This window comes from Ovis canadensis, chromosome 18 (genome assembly GCF_042477335.2).
Source record: "Ovis canadensis isolate MfBH-ARS-UI-01 breed Bighorn chromosome 18, ARS-UI_OviCan_v2, whole genome shotgun sequence".
NCBI lineage: Eukaryota > Metazoa > Chordata > Mammalia > Artiodactyla > Bovidae > Ovis > Ovis canadensis.
In genome coordinates, this window is record NC_091262.1 from 28,392,792 (window position 1) to 28,410,418 (window position 17,627).

Here is a 17,627-nt window from a genome sequence, read left to right on the forward strand (position 1 = left end):
TGGGCCCCAAAACTGGCACGGAAAGAAGGGTCATGTTATCTGGAGGTGAATAAAATGACTAGGGTGAAAGACTACTATTTAAGAGAGGAGCCAGCTAATCCTCAGTCACGTTACATTTCATTTACTTTATTGCTGCGGATATTATCGCAAAGGTTCTCTGTCTTCTCCATTTAATATCCACAAGGACACTGACAGCTGCTGACCCAACATTCATTCCCTGCTTTGATTTTGTTTGGGTGTCAATGCTCAGGAAAGCTAACAGTGTCATCAGCTGAGAGGCAAATCCTGATTAGTCTGAAGCCATGGGGAAATCACACCCCGTTCACCAGTGGCTGGTTTAGCCGTGAACCTTGTGACACACATTTGGCTAATATAACGTGAGGGTGGGCAGAGTCTGCTGGCGGCTTCTAAGAAGGGTTTCAAGTGAAAGTGTTAGTCGCTCAGTCATGTCTGACTCTTTACGATCCCATGGACTGTAGCCCGCCAGGCTCCTCTGTCCATCGGATTCTCCAGGCAAGAATACTGGAGTGGGTTGCCATTTCCTTCTCCAGGGAATCTTCCCAACCTGGGGATCGAACCCCAGGTCTCTTGCATCACAAGCAAAGTCTTTACCATCTGAGCCACCAGCAAAAATGAGAAAGGTTTCCTTGATGTTAAAAAGTGGAGCTCAGGGACTTCCCTGGTGGTCTAGTGGCTAAGACTCCATATCCCCCCAAGGCAGGGGTCCAGGTCAGGTAACTAGATCCCACACACCGTAACTAAGACTTTGCAAGCTGCAACTAAAAAAAAAAAAAAAGTCACCCATGCAGCAACTAAAGATTCTGCATGCTATAATGAAGATCAAAGATCCCACAAGCCATAACCAAGACCCAGCAGAACCAAGTAAAAAATATATATATTTTTTTTTAAAATCAATCTCAGAGAAAGGCAGCCTCTTCCTTGTTGGGACACTTTTCCATGTCTGAGGATGCCGAGAGCAGCTGCAGCATCTTGCTAGCAGATGAGAACTAGCCTGAGGCTGAATCCCCACCTGGAGGCTGCCTCTCCATGGAATTCTTGTTACAAAGGATCAGAAATTTCCTTGTTGGAGAAGCCACTAGAGTGGGTTGTCTGTCATAGCCAAAACCATCCAATCTGACACAGACTCTATATGAGTTAGAACCAACGTACAGACGAGGAACGGGAAGCACAAGAAAATTACTGAACTTTTTGTTCAGTTGCTAAGTTGGGTCTGACTCTTTGCAGCCCCATGGACTACAGCACACCAGGCTTCCCTGTCCCTTCACTCTCTCCCGGAGTTTGCTCAAACTCATGTCCATTAAGTTGGTGATGCCATCCAACCATCTCATCCTCTGTGGCCCGTCTGGACCTCCCACCCTCAAACTTTCCCAGCATCAGTGTCTTTTCCAATGAGTCAGCTCTTCACATCAAGTGGCCAAAGTACAGGAGCTTCAGCTTCAGCATCTGTCCTTCTAATGAATATTCAGGGTTGATTTCCTTTAGGAATGACTGGTTTGATCTCCTTGCAGTCCGACTCTCAAGAATCTTCTCCAGCACTACACTGTCTACGTTTGTGATAGCTTTTTATTAATTAACTTAAGGAAGACAGAACTTACCTTAAAGCCATGGTAAACCAGACCACAGCCAGAATCAGCGTGTTCATCCTGTAGGGTCCCATCACACAGTACAGAGCGTTTTCCCAGACCTGTAACCCACAGCAGAGATGGGTGGTTAAAGGCAGAAACTTGTGACTTGGAAGAGCTCCTTTTTAAGATTCTCTATTACACTGCTTAGGAACCCGCAGACAGAACAGGCAGCAATGTCTTCCAGAGGCAGCGATTCTGCTCAAGGAACAAGGAACCCTCTTCTGTTCTTCTCGGCTGGTGTCACGCTCTAAGTCCTGCAGCGTCCTCGAACACAATGGTGCATGGGACCAAAAGCACAGTGAGTGGGGATGTCAAGGTGCTGCGCAGCCCTGAGCTCGCCTCCCCGTCAGTGGCAATGGACGCTATTTCAAACACTGAACCACCCTGCCCCAAGAGGGTTATGCAGGCTCAGTATCCTGGCCGATGCCTGCCTGAGTGTTTGACAGCTGGCTTGCCTCACAGGACCGCTTCTCTGGAGAAATGGCCTTGCCCTTCATAAAGACTTTCTCAGAGGTCACCAACAAACCTTAAAGGGTCCTGTCTTTCACCCCCTCCCTCCTTCCCACAGTTTATTTAAAGAGAAAATGCCACTGCAGTGGCTCATCAGCAAGAATTTTCACCCAGTCTAGGATGAGACGCCCAGCACTGTGGGGCAAAAACCGATCCTGAAATGCCTCCCACATATGGATCGAACTTTGGGCCAAGAGGAGGAACTGATAAGCGGAATACTGCCTGTCATTTTGGTCTCATTCATCAGTGACTTCAGCCATCACCAGAAGGCGAGCTGGCGAACCCTGAGGGAACTCAGAAGGGAAAACAGTACCTGCCTTTTAGCAGCCACCAGACTGCAGCCTCTCCCCACGGGGAGCCCTGAGGAAACTCAGGGTGTGAAAACACAGGAAGGACAATGGCCCCAGATAGCTGAGTGCATATAAAAGGAATAATTTCAGTGAGCCCAGACATCTTCCCAGGCAAGGAAAAGCACTAAATTCTTTAACTTGGCATATCTAGTTTTCTTTCATTAACAATAAACTTTTGACTGTCAGACCACCTGCCCTTTGTTGCAAAACTCCTATATATCTGGCTTCCCCCGCCCTCGCCTCCTTGGATAGTTCTCTCACAGTTACTTGAGCTGCTGTCTCCTGGGCTTGAAGTTCTAAAAATTCCCACTGAATAAAACATAACTCTCAGACCAAAAAAAGAAGAAGAAGAAGGTGCTAGAAAGAACGGTGCTTTCTCGGACTAGACATTGTATCTACATTCAAAATCTCTGCCTTTGGAAAGAAAAGCAAAGAAAAGAAACTAAGGATTAGATACTTTGTGGTTCAGGGCTCACAGGGGTTGGAGATGGGTGTGGGCTAGGACCCAGATGTTGCTTCCTGCCCATCACTGTGCCTTGGGTTGACGGGCGTGTTCAGAATCTCTATTCCTCATCCACTCTCGTTACAGCTCACCATAAAGCCTCCCTCTCGCCCACCCACCTCCCTCCAAACTTACCTGCTTGAAAGTGGTCTTGAATCTGACCAACCAGCGTTGATACCAAGTTCCTGTTGAACTCTGGATCTCAATGAACTCATCCATTTGCTTGGGAGTTTTAATGTTGGAAACCTGTGAAGAAAGACGGGCTAGGGAATTTCAACCTTACTTTGACTTTTCAATTTTCAGTTGACTGTAACTGACTTTATTAACTTCCTTAGGGCTAGAGGAGCTTTTGGTGACCCTCTAGTTCAGTAATTATTAACCAATATTGTACATAGCATCTCTTAGCGATCTTTCTCAGGTAGATATGTCCCACTGCAGACAGATGATTCGGAGTTTTTTCACTCAGTTATGGCTTTGGGAAATACACTGAGGTCCTATCTATATCTTACTTGCCCATAATAGCGTTGACTGCACCTTAAAATTCACAGGTCTATCCTTAATAGGCATTAACATCAGAGAAGTCTAGAGCCTGCAGAGACAACAGTGTGTGTGTGTGTGTGTGTGTGTGTGTGTGTGTGTGTGTGTGTGTGTGTGTGTTGGGAGAGAAAGCTTGCTCTGGAAGACTTTTTAATTATTTTGTTTAGTTTTGGCTGTGCTGGGTCTTTGTGGCTGCACGGGCTTTCTCTAGTTGTGGCAGGTCGGGGCTTCTCCCTAATTGCGGTCTGTGGGCTTCTCATTGTGGTGGCTTCTGCTGTTGTGGAGCACAGACTCCAGGGCACGAGGCTTCAGTAGTTGCAGCCTCTGGACTCTAAAGCACAGGCTCAATAGCGTGGCACATGGCCTTAGCTGCTCCACAGTATGTGGGATCTTCTTGGATCAGGGATCAAACCCATGTCTCCTGCATCGGCAGGTAGATTCTTTACCACTGAGCCACCAGGGAAGCCCTGTGTAAGACATGTTTTACATACACCAGAATAAAAGACATTAAGTCCTCCTTCTGCACAGCAAAAGAAATCACCAACAAAATGAAAAGACAACCTACTGAATGGGAGAAAATATTTGCAAATCATAAATTTGACAAGGGCCTAATATTCAAAATATATCAAGAACCCATGCAACTCCCAGCAAAAAAAAAAAAAAAAAAAGCAAACAATCCAATTTAAAAAATGGACAGAGGATCTGAATAGACAGTTCTCCAAAGAAGACATGCTGCTGCTGCTAAGTCGCCTCAGTTGTGTCCGACTCTTCGCGACCCCATGGGCTGCAGCCTACCAGGCTCCTCCGTCCCTGGGATTCTCCAGGCAAGAACACTGGAGCGGGTTGCCATGTCCTTCTCCAATGCATGAAAGTGAAAAGTCAAAGTGAAGTCGCTCAGTCGTGTCTGACTCTTCACAACCCCATGGACTGCAGCCCACCAGGCTCCTCCACCCATGGGATTTTCCAGGCAAGAGTAGGGTGCCATTGCCTTCTCCGAAAGAAGACACAGAGATGGCCAATAGGCAGGTGAAAAAAATGCTAAGCGTCACTAATCATCAGGGAAACGCAAATTAAAACCACACTGTGATATCACCTCATACCTGCTAAAATAGTTATTACCAAAAAGACAAAAAATAGCACGTGTCCATTAAGATGTGGGGAAAAGGAAACCCTTCTGCACTGTTGGTGGGGATGTAAACTGCTGAGGCTACTATGGGAAATAGTATGGAGGTTTCCCCCAAAATTAAAAATAGAACTACCATATGATCTATGAATCTACTTCTGGATATTTATCTGAAGGAAATGAAAACACTAAATCAAAGAGGTAACCGTGCTCCCATCTTCACTGCAGTATTATTATAAAGGTGAAGATAAGGAAACAACCCAAGTGGCCATTGATAAGTGAAAGGATAAAGAAGATGTGATACACACACACACACACACACACACACACACACACACAGAGGAATACTAACCAACCATAAAATATAAAATCTTGCCATTTGCAACAACGTGGGTGGACCTTGAGGACGTTATGGCAAGTGAAATAAATCAGATGGAGAAAGACAAGTACTGCATGATCCCACTTATATTTGGAGAATCAACCAAACCAAACAAAAACAGAAAACCAAGCTCATAGACAGAGAGAACAGATTGGTGGTTTCCAGAGGGGAGGGGTGTGGGAAGGTTGGACAAAACAGGAGAAAGGGGTCGAAAGGTACAAACTTGCAGCTATAAAATAAGTCCTGGGATGTAATGTAGAGCATGGTGACAGTAGTTCCGTTCAGTTCAGTTCAGTCGCTCAGTTGTGTCCGACTCTGCGACCCCAGGGACTGCAGCACGCCAGGCCTCCCTGTCCATCATCAACTCCCAGAGTTTATTCAGACTCACATCCATTGAGTCAGTGATGCCATCCAACCATCTCATCCTCTGTCATCCCCTTCTCCTCCTGCCTTCAATCTTTCCCAGCATCAGGGTCTCTTCCAATGAGTCAGTTCTTTGCATCAGGTGGCCAAAGTATAGGAGTTTTAGCTTCAGCATCAGTCCTTCCAATGAATATTCAGGACTGATTTCCTTTAGGATGGACTGGTTTGATAATAGTTAATAATACTCTATATTCATTATTTGAAAGTTGCTAAGAAAGTAAATCTTGAGTCCTCAGCACAAGAAAAAACATCTTGTAACTGTGTGGTGACAGATGGTACTGAGACTTATTGTGCTGATCATTTTGCGATGTATACAAACACCGAATCATTATACAGAACACCTGAAACTAACACAGTGTTACATGCCAACTGTACCTCAGTTTGTTTGTAAAGGGGCTTCTCTGGTGGCTCAGATGGTAAAGCGTCTGCCTACAATGTGGGAGACATGGGTTCCATCCCTGGGTCATGAAAATCCCCTGGAGAAGGAAATGGCAACCCACTCCAGTCCTCTTATCTGGAAAATCCCATGGACACAGGAGCCTGGTAGGCTACGTGCACGGGGTCACAAAAGTCGGACATGACTGAGCAACTTTATTTCACTTTTTAAAAAGAGAAATTAGGTCTTCCTTGCTACCCCTGGTTTTTCTGTTGGAAATCAAAGAGATAGGAAGTGGGAATAAGGCTGTGTGTAACAGGGAAGAACAGAATCTGACTTCATATTGGATATGTTTCTTTAACCTTTGCTTTCTGTGGCTTTTGTTACTAAAAGGATGCTGTCTACAGCTGTAAGCTTTCCCTGCTTGGGGAACTCTGCCCCTCTACATGCATACTAGGTTGCTTCAGTCATGTCCAACTCTTTGTGACCCTATGGACTGTAGCTGACCAGGCTCCTCTGTCCATGGAATTCTCCAGACAAGAATACCGGAGTGGTTGCCATTTCCTTCTCCAGGGGATCTTCATGGCCCAGGGATGGAAACTTCATCTCTTTCACCTCCTGCATTGGTAAGTGGATTCTTTACCACGACAGCCAGCTGGAAAGCCCACCCCTCTACTGACTTTAAACTAAAGTGTCTTTGTTCAGCTCACAGGGAAACACCACGACCCTGCCCACCTGTGGATGGCTGCAGGAAAGAAGAAATGAACACATCCCCCCACCCCCAGAGGCTGGCTGAGCCAGGAGATATTTTGCAAGATTTATGGCCTTTTTACTTTACTTCCTCATCTCCTCTCTGTCTCTATTCTATAAAAGAAACTAGCACCCAGACCCCAATAAGATGGTAGTCCACCATCTTCTTGGACACCCAACTTTCCAAATAAAGTCTCTCTTCCTTGCCTCAACACCTCCTCTCTCGATTTATTGGCCTGTCGTGTGGTGAGCAGACCAAGCTTGGACTCAGCAACACAAGAGCCCTGGAAAGTGTCCATTTGTCCAGTATCAGCAGATAGCTCCAAGGAGTAATCCTGACTCATTAAGACAGTGATTTTCAGTTTAATCAATGTGTAAGACAACCACTGAATTCTATAACTAACAGTCATGTTAAGAAGATTTCTGACCGCACAGACTCTTAGCCAAGTTATCAAGGTCTATGCTCACAGACCAAATCAGAAGAAAATGGAAGAGCCTACTCGAAAAATTCAGAAAGAGTTTCTAGCACCTCTTCCAATAAATCTTTCTTCTGGGGAGAAAAGGCTTTAGTCATAAGAGCGTCTCCCATTCTTTCTTCAACCAAGGGACTGAGGATATAAAGAGACAAAGGAAGAGAGAGAGACGTGAGGCTGAATATCACACAGGAAATGCAGTCACTGAAATAGAAACAAGTGGTTCTTTAATTCCCCAGCACCAAGCCCAGGATGGCGCGGCTTCATTTTTCTAAAGCTTGAACACAGTGGTTCTTAAACTCTTGACTGGGCTGGATACCCCTTAGAGAACCTAGCAAAAGCATAGGTGCTCTTCCTAAAACTGCAGGTGTATAAGCACACCAGAGCCTCCCGAGCTGGCGCTGCCATTCCCGGGGGTGGGGCCTTTGCAATCGCACTACTGCCTGGGTCCAGACAGGGACACAGGAGAGGGAGCCCAGCTGGCCCGCATCACGGGCCTCTAGGCTGGAGCTGATCTTCCTGTTATTAGATGACCCAGGCAAGGCAAGAACACAGCTGAAGCCAAAAGAGGCCGAGTGGAAGTGTTGGGAAAGTGTCAGTTGCTCGGTCATGTCTGACTCTTTGCGACCCTATGGACTGTAATCACCAGACTGCCCTGTCCATGGCATTCTCCAGGCAAGACTACTTACATGGGCTGCCAGTCCCTTCTCTAGGGGATCTTCCCCATGCAGGGATTGAACCCAGGTCTCCTGCATTGCTGGTGGATTCTTTACCATCTGAGCCACCAGGGGAAAGTTGATCCCAAATCAGGAAACACGTTACGATTCACATTCAATGGGACTTCCCTTGCGGTCTGGTAGTTAATACTCCATGCTTCTCCTGCAGTGGGCTCTGTTGGATTCCATCCCTGGTAGAGGAACTAAGATCCCACGTGCCTTGTGGTACCATCTAAAAAAATGCAAATTTTGTCTTTGCTTTCCTCTTGGGGAAAATAACACCCTATTCCCTAGGGATTTGGGAGTGGTGTGTTGACAGCTGCAAGCACAATTACTCTAATTTACAATTAAGTAGGATGCTTGGCTTTCCTTTGGTCTAAACTATAATATGACCCGTGTCCCCCCCCCCACCCCCCAGCCATGCAGAACAGCAGTTCTCAAGGGAATATTTCAACACCTCTCCTTTGCAAAGGTGTCCTAGGGACACCTGCCCAGGGCACATTTTGGAAGCTTGTGAGGCAGCAAACAGGGCTGGTGAAGCCAGGGCCCTGTAAGGGAGGAAAAATTTCTCCTCTACCATCCTAGACTCCCTGACTGGGTCTGGAAGCTAAACTAGCAAAGACAGATTTAACAGGAGTAGAGACTTCCCTGGGGGTTCAGTGGCTAAGATTCTGCGCTCACAATGCAGGGGGCCTGAGTTTGATCCCCGGTCATGGATCTAGATTCTTCAACTGAAAGATTCCGAGTGCTGCGACTGAGACAGCACAGCTGGAAAAGATTAGCAGGAGTAAGGGACCCACGTTTTACTAAATTTTTACGTATCTGCGGGAGTCTTCACAAGAGAATGAAGTCCCGAAGAAGTGACCAGTGCAGGAAGCTTTTATACTCTGTGTGTGTGTGTGTGTGTGTGTGTGTGTGTTACTTGCTCAGTCACGTCCAACTCTTTGTGACCCTATGGACAATAAGCCACTAGGCTGCTCTGTCCATGGGATTCTCCAGGCAAGAATACTGGAGTGGGTTGCCGTGCCCTTCTCCAGGAGATCTTCCTGACTCAGGGATGGAACCCAGGTCTCCTGCATTGCAGGCAGATTCTTTACTATCTGAGCCACCAGGGAAGCCTTAGAAACAGTAAATTTGTGAGGAACAGACAAAACAAAGGGATTTGGGTGAATAATGGTGAAGAAGTAATTAGGATGATAAGGGTTTGTTTAACAGGGTTTGCTTATATAGCCCTCTTCATCTGAGGGACAACGGCCATAGCTCTTGAGAACAACATCTTCTTTCCTCCTGGTTCAGGGAAAGCATCTTTCATGTGGGAGATTTATGGCCTGTTTCAGGGAATAAGGGGGAGCAAGGGGAGGTCAGAGTAACCTTTCTGCTTCTGCTGTTCTCTCCAACTCCTTCACCTTATGAGATATAATACGCCGAGGTGCCATAATCTGGCGCTGTTATATCCTGAAGCCCATCAGCTCAAAGGCAGAGAGAGGAGGGCCACACCCAGGGCTTCCCACGGGCACTGAGTCCAGCCTGCCCGATGCTCTTCCTCAAGGCCACTGAGTACATTCACTGTGATACATGCACGGAGAGGAGCACACAGGAGCAGAGCAGGTGACCCCAGCCAGTGGGGCTGAGTATTCACATCCGACTCCAGCCACAGCCCAGCGGTCTGAGGCTATAACACTTTCCAGTCATTTGTTTTTCCCTTTTTCCCTGTCCCATCCAGTCATCCACTCCTACATAATTAGGATCATCAAGTCAGCAAGAAACCATGCAGGACCCTGTGGGGCTCCTGGGCATAAGGCCTTTCTGTGTCCCCCATTTCTTTGATTACAGGAAAGAGCCTTCATTCAGCCTCCATGACCTTCCCTGAGTTCCAATGGGCAGTTCCAAGCAGTCATTAATTAGGGAAGGGATGAGAGATCAGGGAGAAACAATAGTGCGGCCTTGGAGCAAGGTCCTGTTTCCACATCAGTGGATACACATAGTATCTTTGAGCTGTATCACAGATCCTGAAATCCCCTCCAGGTGAGAGAAGTTAACTATTAATGACGATATGCTGCCCACAAGCATGTAGACCCCAGACTAGTTAGACCTGAAGGTTGATGATGCTGACTCCTACTTAACTCACCACCAACCCATCACCCATGAGAAGAACGTCCATGAGCTGATCACATCCTCTTTGAGCAATTACTATGAAACTTCTCACTATCTTCCCCAAGTTGGGACACACATTTCTGAGGGCATTAGCGTGCTGTGGCCCCCCACCCTTTCCTGACGAAGCAATAAAGCTATTCATTTCTACTTCATCCAAAACTGTCTCTGAGATTCGATTCTGCCCTTGTGTACAGAGAAGCTGAGCTTCTAGCATCAGTTATGGAAATACTGAGTCCATAACCTTTCTAATTCCCTTTTCCTGTGGAGGGGTGGAAACTACTAAAAACAGAGTTTATGCCCAAGGATTTGGTGACTGGCATGCCTGTTGGAGAAAGACAAAATTCCAGGTCTCAGAGCCCTCTGCTCACTGATTCCTGCCTGAGCTTTCTTCTGGGGCATGCACACCCTTCCTGAAATGAGGAATTCTAGTCCTGAAGGAAGGGATCAGTTTCACCTTTGGAATTTGGAGTTTTGATTGATTTTCAGGCCAAGAAAGATCTCATTTCTTAAAAGTAAACTGTTTACGTTAGAATGGGTTGTTAAAAAGAGAAAGTCAGACCACTTCTCTAAAAAGGGGTCCCAGTCAGGCAACCCTGTGGTTGTTTTTTTTTTTTTAATTTTTATTGGAGAACAGTTGATTTACAATGTTGTATTAGTTTCTACTATAAAGCAAAATGAATCAGTCACGTGCATGCGAAGTCCCTTCAGTCACGTCTGACGCTGCAACCCTATGGACTGTAGCCCACCAGGCTTCTCTGTCCATGGGATTCTCTAGGCAAGAATACTGGAATAGTTTGCCGTGCCCTCCACCAGGGGATCTTCCCAACCCAGGGATCAAACCCGAGCCTTCTGCAGCTCCTGCATTGCAGGTGGATTCTTTACCACCAGCACCACCTGGGAAGTCACACATACATATATGTCCCCTCTTTTTTGGACTTCCTTCCCATTCAAGTCTCCACAGTGCATTAAGTAGCCTTCCCTGTGCTACATAGCAGGTGTTCATTAGTTATTTATTTTACACAAAGTATCAATCTGTCTGTGGTTAGTTTAGAAGTGATCCTTCCAGAGGCAACCTTAGGAAAACCACAGTTTGTAAGGGCCTGCATGGGACAAGCAGGGCAAGACAGAGGTGGAAGGTCAAGGAGATTTATACAGAGGTGGAAGGTCAAGGAGATTTATAGTTATAGGGACAGACACACAAATGAAGAGGACAGTGAGAGTTGGACTGTGAAGAAAGCTGAGTGCTCAAGAATTGATGCTTTTGAACTGTGGTGTTGGAGAAGACTCTTGAGAGGCCCTTGGACTGCAAGGAGATCCAACCAGTCCATTCTGAAGGAGATCAGTCCTGGGTGTTCATTGGAAGGACTGATGCTAAAGCTGAAACTCCAGTACTTTGGCCACCTCATGCGAAGAGTCGACTCATTGGAAAACACTCTGATGCTGGGAGGGATTGGGGGCAGGAGGAGAAGGGGACGACAGAGGATGAGATGGCTGGATGGCATCACTGACTCGATGGACGTGAGTTTGAGTGAACTCCAGGAGTTGGTGATGGACAGAGAGGCCTGGCGTGCTGCGATTCATGGGATCGCAAAGAGTCGGACACGACTGAGCGACTGAACTGAACTGAACTGAATCTACCCAAAGATTCCTCTTAGGAGAGTGCAGGGTTATTGTGGAATAAATACCGCATATTAATAAACTGCTTCACATGTGGGAAAATTCTTGGGAAATGGGCTCAAACTCAAAAGACATAAACTTCTTTGCATGAGTCAAGGAGAAAAATGTGTTTAATTCCACAGAGAGGATAGGGGAGGGGAGGGAACTAAAGAGGGAGAAAAGAGGAGGAGGGTAGAGAGAAGGAAGGAGGAGACCCTGTACTCTGAGAGGTCAATCCTCTGTGCCCCTTCAGTCCATGCAGTCGCACAGAGTTGGGCACAACTGAATGATTAACACATACACATGTATAAGAAAAGTTTAAGCTAAATGTTATACCATAAAACTCCTAGAGGAAAGCATAGGCAGAACATTCTCTGACATAAATCACAGCAAGATCCTCTATGACCCACCTCCCAGAGTAATGGAAATAAAAGCAAAAATAAACAAACAGGACCTAATTAAAAGCTTTTGCACACTGAAGGAAACTATAAGCAAGGTGAAAAGGTAGCCTTCAGAATGGGAGAAAATAATAGCAAATCAAACAACTGATAAAGAATTAATCTCCAAAATATACAAGCAGCTCATGCAACTCCATACCAGAAAAATAAATGACCCAATCAAAAAAATAGGCTAAAGAACTAAACAGACATTTCTCCAAAGAAGACATACAGATGGCTAACAAACACATGAAAAGATGCTCAACATCACTCATTATCAGAGAAATGCAAATCATAATGAGATACCATCTCATGCTGGTCAGAAAGGCTGCTATCCAAAAGTCTACAAACAATAAATGCTGGAGAGGGTGTGGAGAAAAGGGAACCCTCTTACACTGTTGGTGGGAATGCAAACTGGTACAGGCACTATAGAGAACAGTGTGGAGATTCCTTAAAAAACTGGAAACAGAACTGCCTTATGACTCAGCAATCCCACTACTGGGCATACACACTGAGGAAACCAGAATTGAAAGAGACGCGTGTACCCCAATGCTCATCGCAGCACTGTTTATAATAGCCAGGACATGGAAGCAACCTAGATGTCCATCAGCAGACGAATAGATAGAAAGTTGTGGTACGTATACACAATGAAATATTACTCAGCTATAAAAAAGAATGCATTTGAGTCACTTCTGATGAGGCGGATGAAATCGGAGCCTATTATACAGAGTGAAGTAAGCCATAAAGAAAAACACCAATACAGTATGTTAACGCATGGAATTTAGAAAGATGGTAACAACGACTCTGTATGCAAGACAGGGAAAGGGACACAGATGTAAAGAACAGACTTTTGGACTCTGTGGGAGAAAGCGAGGGTGGGATGATTTGAGAGAATAGCACTGAAACATGTGTATTACTGTATGTGAAATAGATGACCAGTCCAAGTTCAATGCATGAAACGGAGCCTTCCAAGCCAGTGCCCAGGGACACCCCAGAGGGACAGGGTGGGGAGGGAGGTGGGAGGGGGGGTTTGGGACAAGGGACACAGTGTACACCCATGGCGGACTCATGTCCATGTATGGCAAAACCACCACAATACTGTAATTAGCCTCCAATTAAAATGAATATTTTTTAAAAAAAAAAAGGATGATTCTGAATACTATTAGACACATGTAGAATGTCTATGAGTGCTCTTAAATCATATATATTTATATGTAAATATAGGTACATCTGGCTATCTCCATACGAATACAGCTAGTTTTTTCCTTTGCTATTTTTGAGCAATTAGTGGTACCAAGAAGGAATCCATCAAATACAAAAAATAATTATGATGTAGTAATATGATGCAGAATATCCAGGGCTTTATTTCCTTTTTGACAAATTTTCCGTGATGTGCTTATGCAGTAAAATTATTTTTTAGCAAACCAAAACAGTGAAGAGGAGAGGCCCCCTCCGGCTGGCACAGGTGACCACACACTCACCGTGAACACCTTCTCCGGGGCCCCCTTGGCCCTCATGTTGGTGTCGTGCACGTGTTTGAGAATCATCCAGGCTTCGTCGTGTTTGCCCATCTGGTAAAACCAAGGAGAGAGACATGAACAATCCTTTGCTAATTAGAGGTGGAAAACCCAACAGAGACAACAGGGTGCTGATGCCCACGTCTTAGGCCGTTGGCCATGGATATGTTACAATCTGTGGCTTGTGAAAAACCAGGACAAACTTCTGTCGCAGCCCATCCTGGAAGGGTAATCAGGCTGTGCCTTCGGGGTGTAAATGCTGGCTATTATTATCATCATAGGCTGTGAGTAACCACTTGTAGTTTTTAGGCTGAAGAGACTGCAGGTGGGAGCCGTGATCCTCTCTGGACGATTAAAGCCAAGACCCAACATATAACAGGTTCAATTGTGTCCCCCACACCACTTCCATACGTTGGAGTTCTAGCCCTCAGTGCCCCCAGAAGGTGACTTTATTTGGAAGTAGGGTTGCTGCAGATGTAATTAAGATGAGGTCATACTGGGGTAGGATGGACCCCTAATCCAACAGGATTGGTGTCCTTATAAGAAGAAGCCCAAGTGAAGACCTAGAGGCACTCAGAGACAATACTTTGTGGTGACAAAGACAGATTGGAGTGAAAGAGCTGCAAGCCAAGGACCACCCTAAATGTAAGCAACCCACCCAGAAGCTGGAAGAGGCAAAGGGAAGGTTGACCTACGGCAGTGGCCCCCAACCATTTTGGCACCAGGGACCTATGTCATGGAAAACAATTTCTCCATGGACCAGGATGCAGAGGATGGTTTGGGGAGGATTCAGGTGCATTTCATTTATTGTGCACTTTATTTCTGTTATCACTACATCAGCTCCACCTCAGATCACCAGGCACTAGGTTCCAGGGGTTGGGGACCTCTGCCCTAAGGACTTCTGAGGGAGTGTGGCCCTGCCAACACCTTGATTTGGCACTTTTAGCCAACAGGTCTGGGAGACAACAAATTTCTGTGACTCTGAGACACTCAGTTTGTGTAGCTTTGTTACAGCAGTCCTAGAGAGCTAATACACATCAAAGCTTCTGAGACATGCTTGGATTAAAAAAAAAAAAAAACTTTTTGCTGCATCTGCCCCTGATCAATGGGATGAAAGAAGACATTCAACAGGAAAGTCTGCAGAAAGTCAGAAGGAAGCTAGTGAGTGGACTCTGAGGACTGGGGCTGTAAGAGCCTTGGAGTCCTGTTGCCCTTCCACCAGCCCTGCCCGTCTGACCGCTGCAAGCCTCCACCACCACCACCATCCAGCTGGAAACCTCACAGGACTATGGGAGCAGCCTTCTGGAGGAGAGAGGTCCTGCAAAGACAAGAGTCTTGAAGGGCTGGGGAGCAGAGAAAGATCGACAACCCAGGTCACTGCTGTAACATGGAAAAAACTCCATGCGGCTTTTTGTTTTTTGTTTTGGGCATTTTTTGTTTTGTTTTGTTTTCTGCCTCAAACCATGTGGATGTTAGTTCCCTGCCCGGGGATTGAACCAGTGCCTCCTGCAGTGGAAGCACGTTGGAGAGGACCACTGGACTGCCAGGGAAGTCCCGCTCATGCAGCTCTGAAGGTCATCAGGACCTCTGGGGAGCATGGGTACCGGAAGCATCTTCAAGAGGGTGCCCTCCAGCCCCACCCAGACTCGGGAGGCAGTGCCGCTGCTCTGCACTCTGTGAGCTCTGTCCCTCCAGCTCTGGCAGTCCTCGCATCCTGGGCAGGCCACCATCACGACGGGTTTAATGACGGGCCAGGTCAAAGCCGACCTGGGACCAAGAGACCGGGACAGCAAGCCTCGCACGGGGTGGGGCACTGACTCACCTCCAGCAGAAACCTCGGGCTCTCCGGCATGAACTTCAGGGCCACAAGGGACACGGTGCAGGGCAGAGCACAGACGATGACAAACACTCTCCAGCTGTGGAAGTGGTAGCTGCTGCCCATGCTGAAGCCCCAGCCTGTGAAGAAGCAGCCAGACACACAGCACTAGTTACAACAGCCAGGACGTGGGAGCAACCTAACGTCTGTCGACAAATGAATGCATAAAGAAGTACTAGCGATCCATACTGGACTACTACTCAGCCATGAAAAGGAATGAAACTGGGTCATGTGTATTGATATTGATGGACCTAGAGTCCATCATACCAAGTGAAGTAAGTCAGACAAGAGAAAAACAGATATCGTACATTAATGCCCATTTGTGCAGTCTAGAAATATGGTACAAATGAGCCTGCTCACAGGGCAGAAATAGAGACCCAGTCATAGAGGACAGACAAGTGGCACAGAGGGGAAAGGGGAGGGTGGATGAACTGGGAGAGGAGCACTGACATATACACGCTCAGTTCAGTTCAGTCGCTCAGTCGTGTCCAACTCTCTGCGACCCTATGGACCGCAGCACCTGGCCTCCCTGTCCATCACCAACTCACGGAGTTTACCCAAACTCATGTCCATTGAGTCAGTGATGCCATCTAGCCATCTCATCCTCTGTCATCCCCTTCTTCTCTTGCCTTCAATCTTTCCCAGCATCGGGCTCTTTTCAAATGAGTCAGCTCTTTGCATCAGGTGGCCAAAGTATCAGAGTTTCAGCTTCAACATCAGTTCTTCCAATGAACATTCAGGACTGACTGATTTCCTTTAGGATGGACTGATCGGATCTCCTTGCAGTCCACAGGACTCTCAAGAGTCTTCTCCAATATCACAGTTCAAAAGCATCAATTCTTCGGTACTCAGTTTTCTTTATAGTCCAACTCTCACATCCATACGTGACTACTGGAAAAACCATAGCCTTGACTAGACGGACCTTTGTTGGCCAAGTGATGTCCCTGCTTTTGAATATGCTATCTATATTGGTCATAACTTTGCTTCCAAGGAGTAAGCGTCTTTTAATTTCGTGGCTGCAGTCACCATCTGCAGAAATAGATAACTAGTGGGAAGCTTCTGTATCGCAGAGGGAGCTCAGCTCAGCGCTCTGTGATGACCTAGAGGGGTGGGATGAGGTGGTGGTGGGAGGGAGGCTCAAGAAGGAGGGGATATGTGAATATGTATGGCTGATTCACTTCATTGCACAGCAGAAACTAACACAACATTGTAAAGCAACTATACTCCAATTGAAATAAAGCAGAGTGTCTCTGACACTTGGTCTTAGAGTGACCTTCAGGAAAGTGAAAGTGTTAGTCCCTCGGTCCTGTCTGACTCTTTGCAACCCTATGGACTGTAGCCTGCCAGGCTCCTCTGTCCGTGGGATTCTCCAGGTAAGAATACTGAGGTGGGCTGCCATGCCCCTCTCCAGGGTATCCTCCCAACCCAGGGATCAAACCTGCATCTCCTGCAGATTCTTCACCATCTGAGCCAAAGGAGAGCCCGAGCAGGGCCTTGTGTGACCTAGGGTTTTGATGGGGGATTACTCTCACCCACGTCAAAGAGCAACACCATCTCTGGGTGGTTCCAAAGCACAGGGCTTAAGACCACAGTTTGAAAACCACTGTCAGTCATAACACTAATTTTTTTTTTAAAGAAGCTGAGTTTCTACATTCAAATGAATTCATAATCATTGAAATAGAGAGGTCACTAGGCTCCAACTCAGCTTTCATTATATTCAAAGTTTTTCTAAAACTCATTTTTGAAAATTGCCTTCAGAATCTACAAAACGTTATTTCAAACATCTTTATAAGTAGCAAATGTCCCTCTTTCAGGGAACAGTGACACAGTGGAAAGTGCCTGGACTTCTGCAGTCACACAGGTCAGAGTTCAGATCCTGGCTTTCTCACATCGTTATTGTGTTGGTGAGTTTTCACAGCTGTAGAATGCAGCTAATGGTGCTCCCACAGATTCACTGTGTGTGAAACCTCCCCAGCAATCAATAATAACTCACCTTCTTTGAGGGTAGCTTTGATTTGTTTAGAAATAGTTACATGACATTTAGTGCCAAAGATGTTGAGTAAAATGGGTGAATATCAGCAAAGATCAGCAAAAGAACTGTTTATTTTTCTCTCATGCCATTCAAAACAACCTCTGAAGACAATTCCAACAGCATTTCTGGTTTTGGTTTTAAGGTTCCCTTTTTTTTTTTTTTTTTTTGAT

At 46.2% G+C, this 17,627-nt stretch overlaps 1 protein-coding gene across 3 annotated transcripts in view; it reads right to left on the reverse strand.

Moving 5' to 3' along the window:
• Positions 1-17,627, reverse strand: part of SV2B (synaptic vesicle glycoprotein 2B) — a 97,167-nt gene that overhangs the window by 34,333 nt on the left and 45,207 nt on the right. For all 3 annotated transcript variants that reach the window (XM_069559262.1, XM_069559261.1, XM_069559263.1), the window contains 4 exons: positions 15,372-15,505; positions 13,514-13,603; positions 3,144-3,254; positions 1,617-1,705 (listed from right to left, as the gene is read on the reverse strand). In XM_069559262.1, the coding sequence (XP_069415363.1) occupies positions 1,617-1,705; positions 3,144-3,254; positions 13,514-13,603; positions 15,372-15,505 (424 nt within the window). The remainder of the gene's footprint in view (positions 1-1,616; positions 1,706-3,143; positions 3,255-13,513; positions 13,604-15,371; positions 15,506-17,627) is intronic.